Here is a 14,624-nt window from a genome sequence, read left to right as displayed (position 1 = left end):
AGATCAAATAGAAATTAATGTACGAATTATTTAATTTATTTTTATTAAGAGCTCCGTGAAGACCAAGAGCTGGGGATGTGGTAGGTGGAGGTAGTTGCCTGATGCTGTTTTATTTATTTTTTTTATTTTTATTTATGATTTATTTATATTTACTTATATTTATGAGAGATTTTGCAGAATATGACAGCACTGTTCTGGGACACTAGACATCCTTGTTGTTTTCCCAGCACACACAGGGAGCCACGGAAAGGGAAGTCATAAGCAGTGATGGAAATATTCTCGTCTAATTTCCATACCGCTACTTTTACCACACACGATAGACACATATTGTGACCGCATGACTCAACAGTAAAGTGCTTGACTCACGAACGAAAGACTGAAAGTTTGATCTTGGCTTACGACACATAATGGGAGACATCGCGTTCTCGTATCCCTATCTGGCCCGATATGACCTCTGGCTGTGGCGCTGACTCACCTTCAGTCAAGACACACTTCAGATATGAATATATTTAGTTTCCCTGCAGACTCATAAACAAGAGATGGTGTTTAATGATCAACATGCAGTACAGTTCGAGTATATTTGACCATTCAACCATTGTTATCTATATCAAATGAGCCTTACGGTGCTTAGGAATCAAAAGGAAGTTAGGTACATTATAGTACGTGAGATAGATCACACGCAGACACCAAGGCACCGCATCACCACCAGCACCAACACTACCAAGGCCGAGGCATCGTGACCTGTGCAGTGAAGAAGAGGCGAGAGACATTAACAAAACAGAGGTGCGGTGAGGAGACCCATAGTAACAGACAATGCAGTTACAACAATGACACAATCCACGACGGAGCAGCGGGAGTGGTGGGATGGAACACCAGACGCTGAAACCTTTGTCACTCGTAATGGGCGAGTCTTGGGTTCCCACGACTCTCAGGTGCTTCTCACTGTGTGCCTACAAACGGTGCCTGAGGCGTGAGGAGAGGGCGTGAGCAGGCCGATTAAGCTCTTTAGTGACGCCGAGTGAGCTCTTGGTCAGTGAGAGTGGCCGTGGAGTGGATAGGAAGGGAATGCATAGTCCTCCTCCTCCTCCTCCTCCTCCTCCTCCTCCTCCTCCTCCTCCTCCTCCTCTCTGCCTGCCCTCTCCCCTGACCCGCGACAACACTTCCTGCGGTGCTCCTTTCATGAAGTTATTATATCACTGCTGAGAGGCAGGAGCGTGAGACCCTTGGGTGATGCTGCACACACACACACACACACACACACACACACACACACCCTCTCTCTCTCTCTCTCTCTCTCTCTCTCTCTCTCTCTCTCTCTCTCTCTCTCTCTCTCTCTCTCTCTCTCTGAGGCCTTTTTTTTTCATCCTCCCACCCTCACATGTCGCCACAAATAAAACGCACCCTGATAACAGTGGCGGGCAGAGCTCCATGACGGACAGAATAATGCTCTTCATAAACTACTGTCACGACGTGTTGATGGAAAAGCCTGGAGCCGCAGGGAGGGTGTGGGAGACCGCCTGCAGGAGAGCCAGGGGCGAGGAGGAGACATGGTTAAAGGGCGGCGGCTGTGGAAGAACCTCTTAAGATTTAGGAGAGGGAGAGTGAGAGGGAGGGAGAGAGAAGGTCGCTCGCTGGTGAAGCCTCGGGTCGTCTTGTCATCCTGAGATACTTAGGGTGCATTTTGCCGTGTTTCGTGGCTCAGTCTGAACAAATTATGGTGCTCCTGCTTTTCTTTCTTCGTGATACCTGTTCCCTGTGCAGCGTGAAGTGGACGGCGGTGCTCCACGTGGTGTTGTAACCCGGCGAGGAAAGAATAGGAGAGGGTCTGGAGAAACCAAGAGATCACGAACTGACGGAACACTGCAAAAGTTGAGGTGTCTCTGGCCAGGTATAAATGAGAGATTCCCAGGTCGGCGGCGCCCTATAGCGATCACGACCTACACACATGCTGCCTCCTCCTCCCACGCCCTGATTCTACTGGGGTATTCCACGACCTATGGACTTGAATCAGCTGTGTAATTCAGGCTCTTATCTGATGAGATGAAACCGTACGACGCGCCAGAGAGAGAGAGAGAGAGAGAGAGTCAGTGCATAGAATACGAATAGAAACTGGAAACTTATTCATATAGCGTTTTATAATCAGAATTAAGAACTTTTACACTGAAAATTTTACCATACACTATACATAACTGGTGATTTTAAGAGAAAAAAAGTCATAAAATTTGATACAACAATCTATTTCTAGCCCAGTAAAGAATGTGATAAGAATACCGAATGCAAACGAATAGACACCAATTATCGTACTTTATATTTTTGTACAGAAAGCAAATCCGTAATCAATATCCTTCGTTAAAGTTGATTTGTTGAAGCATCCGCAGTTCCTGGTAGCTAAAAAAACATTGACGAGAGAAACAGTCATCCAATAGCGCACATTTCACACACCACAAACACTTACTCACTGTGAACATTCATTGCTACCCTCCGCTAACCTAGAGCTGCTAAAAGAAGGCATGAAGGCAGACTTAGAGAATAGCTAAAGAGACAAGTTTTGATAGAGTAATCTGGAATATACGGACGGCCGACAATGAGTAAAGAGGTCATATTATTGATGATGACGATGATGATGATGCATGGCAGTGAGTGTTATCCTTCCGTGAAGCTAGAAGGGGCACATGAAAGGCTGACGAAGGGGTAATGGCGGCAGTGTTTGTGGTGGTTGGTGAACGCGCTGTGGTGTGATTATGATTGATGGTGATAATAATGTAGCTGCTGGTGATGATGGTAGGGGGTTTGAAAGGGAAATTATCCACCACCATCACTACCATCACTACCACCACCATCACTACCACTTCCTCCACCGCTTAGCTCAGTGATTCGTATTCCCAAATGCTTCGTGCCTTGTCTCGACTACTTTTGACAGACTGTGGTGGATGTCATTGGTATTTTGAAGGATGTTTGTATGATTCTGGTGATCTAACAAGTGTCCTGCATCATCAGCAAGAAAAATACCTGAGAATCCAAGTAACCATCTCGGTAACCTTTGAAAATAAAATAGTCTTTAGTCTCAAACATTTCGTGTCTCATCTCGACACTGTGTTTGTGTAACTCTAATGATAGTTCAACAAGGCTCCTGCATCACCAATAGAAAAATACCCATGAGAACCTGACTAGTCACCTCCGTCCCCCTTTAAAACTAATCTTATCAACCCTGAAACCTAAAAACAAGCACTAATGTATCTTGCAGCATGAACCGAGCTGAACTTAACTTAAGCTAACTGAACCGAGGAGAGTATCAGTTTCGTCCTCCGTGAACCTCGAGGAACGATTTGCTTCCTCATCCTTGCAACACGTCCCAGAGTTTGCTGACGTGGCGCGGCGGGTGCTGGTGGCGTCTTTAGAACCTTGACTGACGGCCAGGAACCCTCCCCATCTCTCCCTCCTTTCCCTCCCGCCCCGGCCGAGCTCTCTAAACAGCGAAGGGTAAACGCGAGGGACACACACAAATAGAAGAGAGCAATACCGGCCCGGCCAGCGACTCGGGGCCTCAGTAAAGAGAATGGCAATGTGGGAAGGGAGGGAGGGAGAGAGAAGAGAGTGAGAGGGCAGTTACCGAGGCAAGGGTTTCTTAGTCTCTCAAACCTCTCACTGTCTCTCTCTCTCTTTCTCTCTTCCTCCTCCTCCTCCTCCTCCTCCTCCTCCTCTTTTCTCTCTTTTGCCTCCTTTTCTTATTGCTTTTTTTTGGTTTTCTCTTTCCTTTCTTTTGCAGATTTTGTTATTCTGTTCTTTAATTGTTTACTCGAGCTCCCCTCCGCCCTCTCTCTCTCTCTCTCTCTCTCTCTCTCTCTCTCTCTCTCTCTCTCTCTCTCTCTCTCTCTCTGCAACGTTTCTTTCCCAGTTCTTCGTCCTCAATTCCTTTCTCTTTTTACCTGTTTCACCTTTTTCCGTGTTTCCGTGTAGCCCTAATGTGATTCTCAGTGTATTTCTTTTCTCTCTCTCATTTCCCACTCGTTTTTATTTCTCTCCATTTCCTCCCTGTCACAAAAGAAGAAAATGAATAACCAGGTAAAATGATAAGTAGAAAAAGCAACAAATTCATAGAGACTAGAATTTGCATCCACATTACACCTTTATGATGCGGAGGAAAGGTAAAAGTAGTAGTAGTAGTAGTAGCAGTAATAGTAATAGCAGTATTAGTAGTAATGTACAGATCATTATAGCCTGTAATTTCTATAGTGAGCCTTATTAACTGTTCTCGTATCAGACACAATAATTACACCTGTCGCTCTCAATGGAAGGGAACATAAAGGAACACTAAGGAAGAACAGCAATCATCAGCATCAACATTAAAACCATTACGAGGCTGTTTGTGATAAGCTACTGGGGAGGAGGTGTGGGGAGAGAGGAGGAGGAGGAAGGAAAGGAGAATGGGGAAGTGTGCAAAGATAATAATCCTGTCCTCTGCAGTGCCTCCTCCTTCTTCAGTAGATAATAATACCCATGTACCGCATCCCCCAATCTATTGAAGGTTAGTGGCGTTTTCAAGGACGTCTCTATGATTCTCCCGCTAACTTAACAAGAACCCTGTATCATCAATAGATAAAAAAAAAATCCTTAAAAACACAACCAGTTATCAGTGTAGCATTTAGAAAATAGTGTTAATGTTAGAAAAATGCATTAAATACTGGTCGAGGTTACTCTGTCCTCTCCTTCTCTCATCTACACTCCTCCCGATCATTAACACCCCGCCACCCACCTCACATCCCGCCTCCATCAGTCAGAGCTGCCCCGAGATGACACTCAAGCACGACGTTGATAGAGTGAGGCAGGAAAGAGTAGATTACGCTTCCAGTGTTTGATAATTTTTTTTAATGTTCAGTTATTTCAGTTGGTTTTAGAGGTCAGGTGTGGTAAAGGTTAGAGAGAGAGAGAGAGAGAGAGAGAGAGAGAGAGAGAGAGAGAGAGAGAGAGAGAGAGAGAGAGAGAGAGAGAGAGAGATTCATATGTAAATATACTATTAGTACACCTTTCTTTAGAGACTGGCACTTCAATGGACCTTTTTTCTCTCTATCTCATTTTGTTGTTCTTGGCCAGCGCCCCTCTTACATGAAAGAAAAATAAATAAAGTACGAGTATTTGGTGTTCTCAAGAGTAATTTAATGATTCTCGTAACAGTTCAACCCTTTGACTGCTATTTTGTACTTGTTTCCTTAATTACTAATCACTCTGAGATATCTTTACTTGTTCTGCACCCACCTCCAATTCTTAAACTGAATAGAAATTGCAAAATCTTTTCTTTTTAATCCCCTTCTCTCTTGTAGATGCTTATAAGGATTTCATGCATTACTTCTGGTGCTGTTCATTGTTTGGTATCGCAGTGAAAGGGTTGACACGGACTCTGCATCAATATTACTGAAAAAAAAGATCAATTATGAGAACCCAGATAATCACACCAGTGGCATTCAAAAAACAAAAAAAATCCATCACAGAACAAGGCATTTCAGAACAGTCCATTCTTATCACAGGGACGGATGAAAGCACTTGCAAGACAGTAAACACGCCTTATCTTTTTGTGTTACAGATAAGGTGTGCAACCGCCCGTGGACCTTCGAGCGAGTGCCCAACAAGGAGCTGAAGAAACACAACGACGCCCAGATCTTTGTGTCTTCCAAGGAGTACTGCATGGCGGCGTGTTTGAACGAGGTGAGGATGCGACACCTGAGATTTATTACAACTTCCCGATATTTCACTTTTTTTATGATTTTACCCTTTTTTTATTATATTGCTTGCTTATATTTTCAACTTTTTCTATAATTCCTTCTATGTTCTCACCGTTGTTATATTCTATTACCAATTTCCTCATCATGTTACCCTTTTAGTGACCTTAACCTCCTTCATTCATGACTTATCACATTTTTTTTCTTTTTTTATCGTGTTCAAAATACATCAAGGATCATTTTACCTTTTTGAGCTGAAAGCATGTGGAAATCTCGACTCCACTTCACAGGGAGAGCGTCGAGAGTGAGTGGCCTGTGTTCCACCTCAGGGGCGGCAAAAGTAGACTATCCAGCGTGTGTGTGTGTGTGTGTGTGTGTGTGTGTGTGTCGAATGAACTCAGATTTCACTTCACTCTGCAGCTTCTCTTAATAGCGACCTTCTTGACCTTCCTCTTCCGGTGTGAGTGTAGACTAGTACAGCCAGTATTTATAACAGGCGCTAGTGAAGACAGATCCAAATTGAACTTACTGGGGAATTTCGCTTAATAGACAACCTCTCTTCACCTTTACATCCAAGTGTGGTAGATAATGGTAATGGTAGATTAGTGTAACCAGTATTTAGACCAAGAGCTAATAGTTGTAGTGACTATTTATACCGAGAAATGTGTTTTATATGCATCTGTTTGTTATTATGTTTTATCCTTATTATTAATACTTATTTTTTTTTTTTTTTTGTTTACGTGTCAAGGAGTAGACGAAAGGCACGAGAGATTAAAGAAATAAAGCCCACTCAACACGATCCTTCCAAAAAAGTTAATTATTGAAGATTCCAAAAATTAGCCTGCTTACTTCCGGGTGTGTCTTGTTACTGCTCTTTTTGAAACAGTAAAGTCGTTGAAAGGAACTAAAACAAAACCAGAGTTCCAGAGTTTGCCAATAAAGTGTTAGAAAAATGAAGATACCCGTTAACTCCTGCATTATTGAGGTTGACAGAATAAGTCTTGTACATGAATCTCACAGTTGTAACCTTGAAAAGTTCGCGGTAAATTAAGATCTCCAATTTAAGGGTTTCCTGTTTCTTCTCATCACACTCCGGCCGCCTCTCGCCCTCACGCTTCTTCCTTCACGCAGCGCCGCTTTGTGTGTCGGAGTGCAGAGTACGACTACGTCACCCTGCAGTGCCAGCTGAGTCAATACGACCGTCGCTCTGCGGTTGAGGGGCTGGAGATGGTGGACAGAGAGGGAGTGGACTACTTCGAGAATCTGTGCCTCTCAGGTAAGAAACAGGAACATGAGAAAATAAAGACAACTGTAAGAGGTCAATAGGCCTACACGTGGCTGTCCTTGTGTATAGCATTCCTATCTATATCCATCATTGTATATAAAGTTGCTGTTCTTCTTTTAAAGTTCATTATTGACTCGGCACTAACAACGTATGTATATCCCAGTCATCTATCACTCTATTTGAAAAACCAGTTTCTTTTTGTCTCTTTTCTAAATCGACCTTTGGCAATCTTTAACCCGTTACTTCTAGTCGTATCATGATTACTAACCCTTAGGATCCTGTCTCGATCACCCTCCTTAAATATCCCTTATCAGATCCCCTCTTACTCTACGCGACTAGTGAATATAAACCTAAAAGAAATAATTGACTTCATTACACTACGTATACTAACTGTAGCACTATAGAAAACTAGCTATAGTATAAAAGAAAAGAAAGATGCAGTGAATTGCCATTGTTTGTGAAAAGAGAAAATTGTTCCTAGAGTTTTGTAATGCCCAGAGTGTAGAGGTGATGATGGTGGTGGTGCTTGTGTGTTTAAAGCCTGGTAGTGAAAAGAGGTACTAATCTTCCACATTACGTACCCCCTTTTCATCCCTCCTTCCTGGCTATCCTCCATTTACTTACAAGAGGAAGGAGTTAATTTAAAGGGAGAAGGTATATTGCAGTTGTTGAAGTGTTAGGTCATTTTTCCCCTCCATGTCAGTGATGCGCAACTTGATGCTCAGATGAAGGAAAATAGCCGTTGTTTACACGCTCCTCCGTTCTTCCATCTCTCTCTCTCTCTCTCTCTCTCTCTCTCTCTCTCTCTCTCTCTCTCTCTCTCTCTCTCTCTCTCTCTCTCTCTCTGCCCCCTACAAAGCAACGGGACTGGAGTAATGAAAACGGAATGCTGACACACAAAACTGAGAATGGTGGCGGTGCTGACGAACTGGTCGCGGAAGTCAGTCACATTCTAACGAGACACTCAACTCCTCCATAATTTGGTTGTCGGCGCCTTGTTCTTAGGGGGAGGGGGAAGGAAGAGGAGTAAATCACGTAAAGGAACTCCATGGCGATCACTGACACATATTTTCCTCAGCCCTCCTTACCTCACGCTCTGCCTCTCTCTCTATCTTTCTTTCTCTTCATCCCTCCCTGCCTTCCTGCCTCCCTCCGTCCCTCCCTCCCTGATTCAGCCACCATGCGCAATAGGAAGGGAAATTGTGTGTGCTTGTGTGTGTGTGTGTGTGTGTGTGTGTGTGTGTGTGTGTGTGTGTGTGCTTTAATATGTACGATACTTATACATGTGATTTCCGTTTACTTCAGGTTTCATTTGTTTCATAATGTCATTTTTATAATCCTTTGTAAATTAAGATTATTTTAGTTAATTTATGTTTGATGGGTTGCAGATCAATAAGACCAATAAAATCAATTAAGGCACATTTTGATCAGCGAATACAATGCAAAGAAAAAAGTAACAGACTCCGTAATGCCCACCTTCCTTTGTATTCTCTTTTTGTTTGATATGTACATACTTCACCAATAATATTTTCTGTATGTATTTATATACTGCTTAAACGTAGAGTGTATCCTTAACATTACACTACAATTGGAAGGGAAGTACATCTTATTGGTAATCATCTGCCACTTAACACTGTATTGCCTATCACCACTTTCTCTCGTACCGTTTAAATCCACTACCCTACCATTAATACTTACTAACCAATCCCTCCCTCCCGTCATCTTCCCCTCTCTTCGGTGCAGCCTCAGACTCCTGCCATGAAGACGAGAGAGAGTTCGAGCAGCCGCAGTACCTCGGGGTCCCTCTCAGCATGATCTCCCACTATGTTGATATCCATTACTACGTCGACAAGGAGCTGATGGTGAGCACTAAGCACACACACACGATTGCTTTATGTCGCCCTGTACTTTGTTCTTTTCTTCATCTTTCCTCTTCCAGCTTCCTTTTCATCATTTTATCTTTCTTTTTTCTTTTCTTTTTCTTCACTTTATTTCTTTGTTTCTTTTTTTCTCTCTTTCTTGCTTCTTTTCTACTTCTTCTTCCTACTACTACTATTCCTACTACTACTACTACTACTACTACTTTCTCCTCTGTTCATTTCTTCTCCATCTCCGCCTCCATTCCTCATCCTTCTCGTCTTTCTCTTCATTTTCTTTTTTTTCGGACATTCCCTGCGTCTTTTCTTTCCTTGCGCATTTCCATCCCTATCCTTGTTCTTCCTGGTCTCTTTATTCCCTCAGTTCTCTCAGTATCTCTTTCCCTCCCTTGCCTTTCCTTCCCTCGTCTAATCCTCGCATCATCCTCGCTCCTTTCCATTCCTCAACCGGACAAGCGAGACTTTTTGACGTTTACTGACCTTATCAACATTCCGTTTCTTCTCACACCAACCTTGTTTAACTTCCCCGGCGCCAGTGCAACCTCCCTCTCACCTCCCTTCCTCTTCCTCCACCTCCTCCTAGTCCGCCCCGCCTCACTCACTCCGCCTCTTTCGTATTCTCTTTCTCTCTCTCTCTCTCTCTTTTCCTGTTCCTGTTTTTCTTTAGTCTTTATTGTCTGTGTTGTTCTTTTCTGATCTTTATTGTGTTTTTATTATTTTCCTTGTCTTTGTTTAGTCTGTTTTATTTCTGGTGTCTTCTCAAATTTCCTTTTTTTTTTTTTTTGTGATTCCTTTTACTCTCAAGCTCCTCCCCCATTTTCCTCTTCTTAATTCTCTCTCTCTCTCTCTCTCTACAACTTTTTTTTTCTCTGTATTTCTGTTTCCTCCTAAGCCTATTTTTCCTAAGCCTATTATTTTGCCTCCCCATTTCATCCCTTAGTCCCTGCTGCTCTTAACTTCCCAACTGCTAATGATAATATAACACCTGTTCTTTTTATTTGAGTGATCCAGCACGATTTTACTGACCAAAAATAAAACTACAGGTAATTCACTCCTTTTTTACAGTCAGTGGTATCTCTCGAAACAATACCTTAAATTTGTACTTCACCATTTTGCTAAGCTTAAAGAGACACAGTTGTTGAAAGGTTAACTTAAACTAGCGTCCTTCGTTTCCTCCTCTTCCTCCTCCTGACGCCCTTCCTCCACAGGCTAACAGTGACAAGGCGTGCGAGAGGGCGTGTATCATCGAGAAGGAGATCCTATGCCGCTCGTTCCTGTACAAGGGTCCGCCCACGGGGTCCTCCTACAACTGCCAACTCTTCCACCTTGACCACTACACGCTTCCTGACGGGCCGTCCACCTTCCTCTCCACCGACAGGTTTGCCATGCTCACCTCTGCTGTTTGTTATTGTGTTTGTTGTGGGGAAAATACATACACTGTTTTTGATGATTTGCTATTATTGTTAGAGCTACTACTACTACTATTACTACTACTATTACTACTTCAAGCAGTTTAATGATAGTTTAACAGGGATCTGCTCATTGTGGGAGAAATACACTTTTTTGGGGGATGTTCTGCTGTTGTTACTATTACTTCCATAACTACTACTACCACTTACAAGCAGTTTAATGATAGTTTAACAAGTTTAGCGAATGATCTCGTTAACACTGGGACAGAAAACCCTCACATGCACACTCTTTTCCCCTGCAGATATCTCAATTTTTTTTTCTGAACACCCATCAAGATCTGTATTCCCTCCCCTTCTTACATTCCTCACACCTGTAATGCATTCTAAGTAATCCCGTAACCAGTGAGACGAAGAATCATAACCTGTTCGCTCTTCTCTCCTGCAGACCACTTATGGATGACGGGCAGAGAACAGGAACGTACTACGAGAATGTGTGTCGCAGTAAGTACTCCTGTAACGACGCATTCACGCCTCACATCACTCGTACATACATCTCAAGTCGATACCTTCACTCATTTCAGCAAAGAGTGAAGGCGTCTGTGTTTGTGTGTACGAGTGGTGGCAAGCATGACAGTTCCCCAGATATGCATGAACATCTTCTCTCCACGTAGTGTATAAGAGTAATGCTTTGTAGTGTGTTGAGTTGGTAATCACGTTGGCAGAGTACTTGTAGATTCACGTCCCCTGCACAGACTCATACGTGCCACGCTGCTCGCTTCCTAACCCCCGCCCCATCCATTGTGCACTGAGTTGTATGTATGTTTGTAGTTAAGGCAAGCCAGACTGACCCGACACACTTTTATACCCTAAGCAGCTTGATCACTCACCATGCAGCCGTGATGTAGTTAGTGTTAATGCTTTTGTTGTGTTCACGTTAGATAATGACCTGCTTTCAGTATTTTGTTGTGATGTGTTGACCCACTAATGACCTGTCTGTCTCGCTCTTTTTTTGTCTCTTTCTGACCACACTGACTTGTTTACATGATCTTTTCTCTCCTTACATCCCCACCATAACAACACTTTCCTCAGTCACCACCGCAACCGTTGTACACACACACACACACACACACACACACACTATCATACACACTACACTACCTCATTCACTATACATCTACGACCTCTATCCTGGCAACCACCTTTACACACAACGACCCATGATATAAACAAGAAACTTCCCATTGACTGTATAGTTAGGCTTTTATGAGACCGCCACTCACAACCCCACCTCCTCCTGACATTATTCTTAGCCACAGCTCTCATATGAAACACCTAACTCTCTTCTTATTTTGCCTTGAAGCTATAACCCCACAACTTTCCCCTGAGACCACCTATCACACCCATTCTTCCATTCCTTAACACTTTTCTGCTTTGTAACGATTACAGTAAAAAAAAATTTCAACACTACATTGTTCTCCCTTAAACAGATAACAACAAACTGATCTTCTATCCTCGTCACTGTCTTTAAACACCAACCACATTCCTTCCTCATCTCCTTGACACAGAAACAAAAGATCTTCCTCCCTCCTGTGTCCTCATTCACTCACTCACCGCCTTCCATCACCACCACGACTTGAACTGACCGTTGTCCTCTTGACTCCCCCCACGTGACTTACAGAGGCGCGGGACAATATGATCTGTAAGCAAGTGACCACGAGAGACAATCGCTACATCACTCAGGTCATGTGCTTTGACAAGGCTTCCATCTCCCGCCAAGTGAACATCGAGGGCGTGGAGGAGCTGGGTAAGAAAGACTCTCTCCTCTCTCACTCAATGCCTCCAGTCTTCGTTGGCTGACTTGCGAGGCTGACGGGATGCTTTTCGTTCGGCGTTCACGGGATTCATGATTTATTTATATTTTTTTAACATTTCCTGCCTCGTCTTCACCTCCCCTGTCATGTGTTCCCAGTTGCTACTTCGGAAGACTCGGGAAAGTGAATGAATTTGGTCCTTCCCTTATTCTCGTCTTCACCCGCCTGTCATGTGTTCTGAGTTGCCCCTTTAACTTATTCGAAAGACTCGGGAAAGTAGATGAATCTGGTCCTTATTTTATTGATCTGTTCTTACTCGTCTTCTTCCTCTGTCAAAGGTCCTAATTTGCTCTCCTTGCTAAAGAAAGTGACTCGGGGAAAGCGGATGAATTTGGCCTTTTTTTCTTAATTTCTTGTTACTTTGTCTTCTCTCCTGTCAAGAGTGCCGAGTTATCCTTTTATCTCACTCAGAAGACCCGTGAAAATGGATGAACATGGCACTTTTTGTCTTGTCTTTTTTTTATGTTGCCTCGCCTTCCCTCCCTGTCCATCATTTTGTGTCGTTCCTCTGCTCCAGCGTTCATGTTCTCACTCCCCTCTGTGAATGCCCAGGAGTGAGCATCTGGACCGACTTATGGACTTGAATCTTTACCAGCAGCATGTGTTCTGGATTCCCTATACATTTTCGCGAGACTCGTTTTGATAAGTCTTCATGCGTTACTTTCTTGTTTCCACCGTTTCGAAGCGCCTTCATTCATTACTCTCTTGTCTCAGCCGTTTCAAGTCTTCGTCGGGTTCTTTATTTCCCCAGTTTCAAGTTTTCATCCATTATATTTTCGTCTCCGTCACTTTCATATATCCGTTTAGAAACTTCATCGTTAACTTTCTTGTTTGTCCTCACCGTCTCAAAAGTCTTCGCTCGTTACGTACTCTACTGTTTTCACCGGTACATCCCCCTTTACTTAACTGGCTCAGGTGGACTTACCCTGATCCCACTTTTCCCGCCTTGCAGACTGTCCTTATCCCATGATGTGATGTCTCTTCCTACCTTAAGCATGAGCAGTTTGTGTGTGCATGTGGTGTGTGGGAAGGGAAGGGCGGCGCAACACTCCAGCGACTGTTCCTTTAAGGTGATTGTATATTGATGACCTTCGGAAATGTATGTATATGATTCTCTCTCTCCCTCTCCCTCTCTCTCTCTCTCTCTCTCTCTCTCTCTCTCTCTCTCTCTCTCTCTCTCTCAAATTTCCAGTTTAAAATCATTCCCAGAAATGCTAAAAAATCTCAGTAACTCTACATTATACCACTTTCCTCCTGCATCTTTCACCCTGTCGCACTTCTGACGTGACAGAATGAAGACTGAACACCCCTCGTGCCTTCCCTTTCCAGAGCCCAGGCAGGTCACACTTCCTGGAGGAGACGGCAGCACAGGAATCAGCGGTGGTCTTATTGGTGGGGGCAGTGGCGGCAGCATCGGTGGTGGAGTGATCGGTGGTGGCGGCAGCGGTGGAGTTATTGGTGGTGGAGGCAGCGGTGGACTTATCGGTGGCGGTGGAGGCGGTCTGATCGGCGGTGGAGTGGTGGGAGGCGGCAGCACCATCTATACCCCAAAACCCAGTACTTTCGGCAGCTCCTCCTCCTCGTTCTCTTCCTCGCACTCCACCCCCGGCCAGGGTTATACGCAGTCCCCCAACGTGAACTGTGACCCCACTGGTGTTTGTTACGACGGTGAGTCACCCAGGCTGGTGTGCTACTTCCAAAGGCCACAGAGATGATTAGCCGAGTTCTCAAGAGTGCTTCTCCTGTTAATCATGTAAAAGTCTTGTTAATCTGTCTCTAGATCCATGTGGACGTCCTTAAAAACACGTGTAATTTAACTAAGATCTCTTCAAAGTTGGGCTGTGGACAGAAGTGTTTCAGAACATGGTTCAACTGATGTTCATGTTCTGATCCGCTTCTTCCGTCATCAGGACTATTTTTAAAGACCACAGAGATGACTCGTCAGGTTCACATAAGTGTTCTGGCCAATTATCGACGCTGAATCCGTGTTAAACTATCACTGGAATCATAAAAACCATTCCACTATGCTTAGCGTTTTCTCCCAATCTCAGAATTGATCAGTTACCACCTTTTGTTGTGGAGATTTTCACTACAGCAGAAGACTAAAAATTAAGGCCAAACATTAACCACAGTAGAAGTAAATAGAAAACAATAAATACAAGTGAAGTAAGTAGAAAAATCAAACACAGTAGAAGTAAGTATAACAGGCAACATGACTTGTGACCACGACTCGGTATGCTAATGACATTTTGGTCGTGTTTGCAGTGTCGGTGCATTGCAAGGACACCAGGATCGTGGTGGACGTGGGCACTAACGAGCCCTTCAATGGCCGCATCTACGCCCTAGGCCGCTCTGAGACTTGCAACATCCAGGTCATCAACTCAGACAAGTTCCGCCTCGACCTGTCTTTGAATGGGCAGGACTGCAACACTCAGAGCGCGGTGAGTTTAATGGTTTTCTTATTACAT

At 43.8% G+C, this 14,624-nt stretch overlaps 1 protein-coding gene across 4 annotated transcripts in view; it reads left to right on the top strand.

The window, feature by feature from the left end:
* Positions 1-14,624, top strand: part of LOC135107016 (uncharacterized) — an 89,201-nt gene that overhangs the window by 68,281 nt on the left and 6,296 nt on the right. For all 4 annotated transcript variants that reach the window (XM_064016578.1, XM_064016575.1, XM_064016576.1 and 1 more), the window contains exons 5-11: positions 5,579-5,700; positions 6,846-6,990; positions 8,743-8,861; positions 10,085-10,254; positions 10,731-10,786; positions 13,486-13,824; positions 14,422-14,597. In XM_064016578.1, coding sequence (XP_063872648.1) covers positions 5,579-5,700; positions 6,846-6,990; positions 8,743-8,861; positions 10,085-10,254; positions 10,731-10,786; positions 13,486-13,824; positions 14,422-14,597 — 1,127 coding nt within the window. The remainder of the gene's footprint in view (positions 1-5,578; positions 5,701-6,845; positions 6,991-8,742; positions 8,862-10,084; positions 10,255-10,730; positions 10,787-13,485; positions 13,825-14,421; positions 14,598-14,624) is intronic.

The sequence above is a fragment of the Scylla paramamosain genome, chromosome 14, assembly GCF_035594125.1.
Source record: "Scylla paramamosain isolate STU-SP2022 chromosome 14, ASM3559412v1, whole genome shotgun sequence".
Taxonomy (NCBI): domain Eukaryota; kingdom Metazoa; phylum Arthropoda; class Malacostraca; order Decapoda; family Portunidae; genus Scylla; species Scylla paramamosain.
This window is presented reverse-complemented; position numbering and strand designations above follow the sequence as displayed.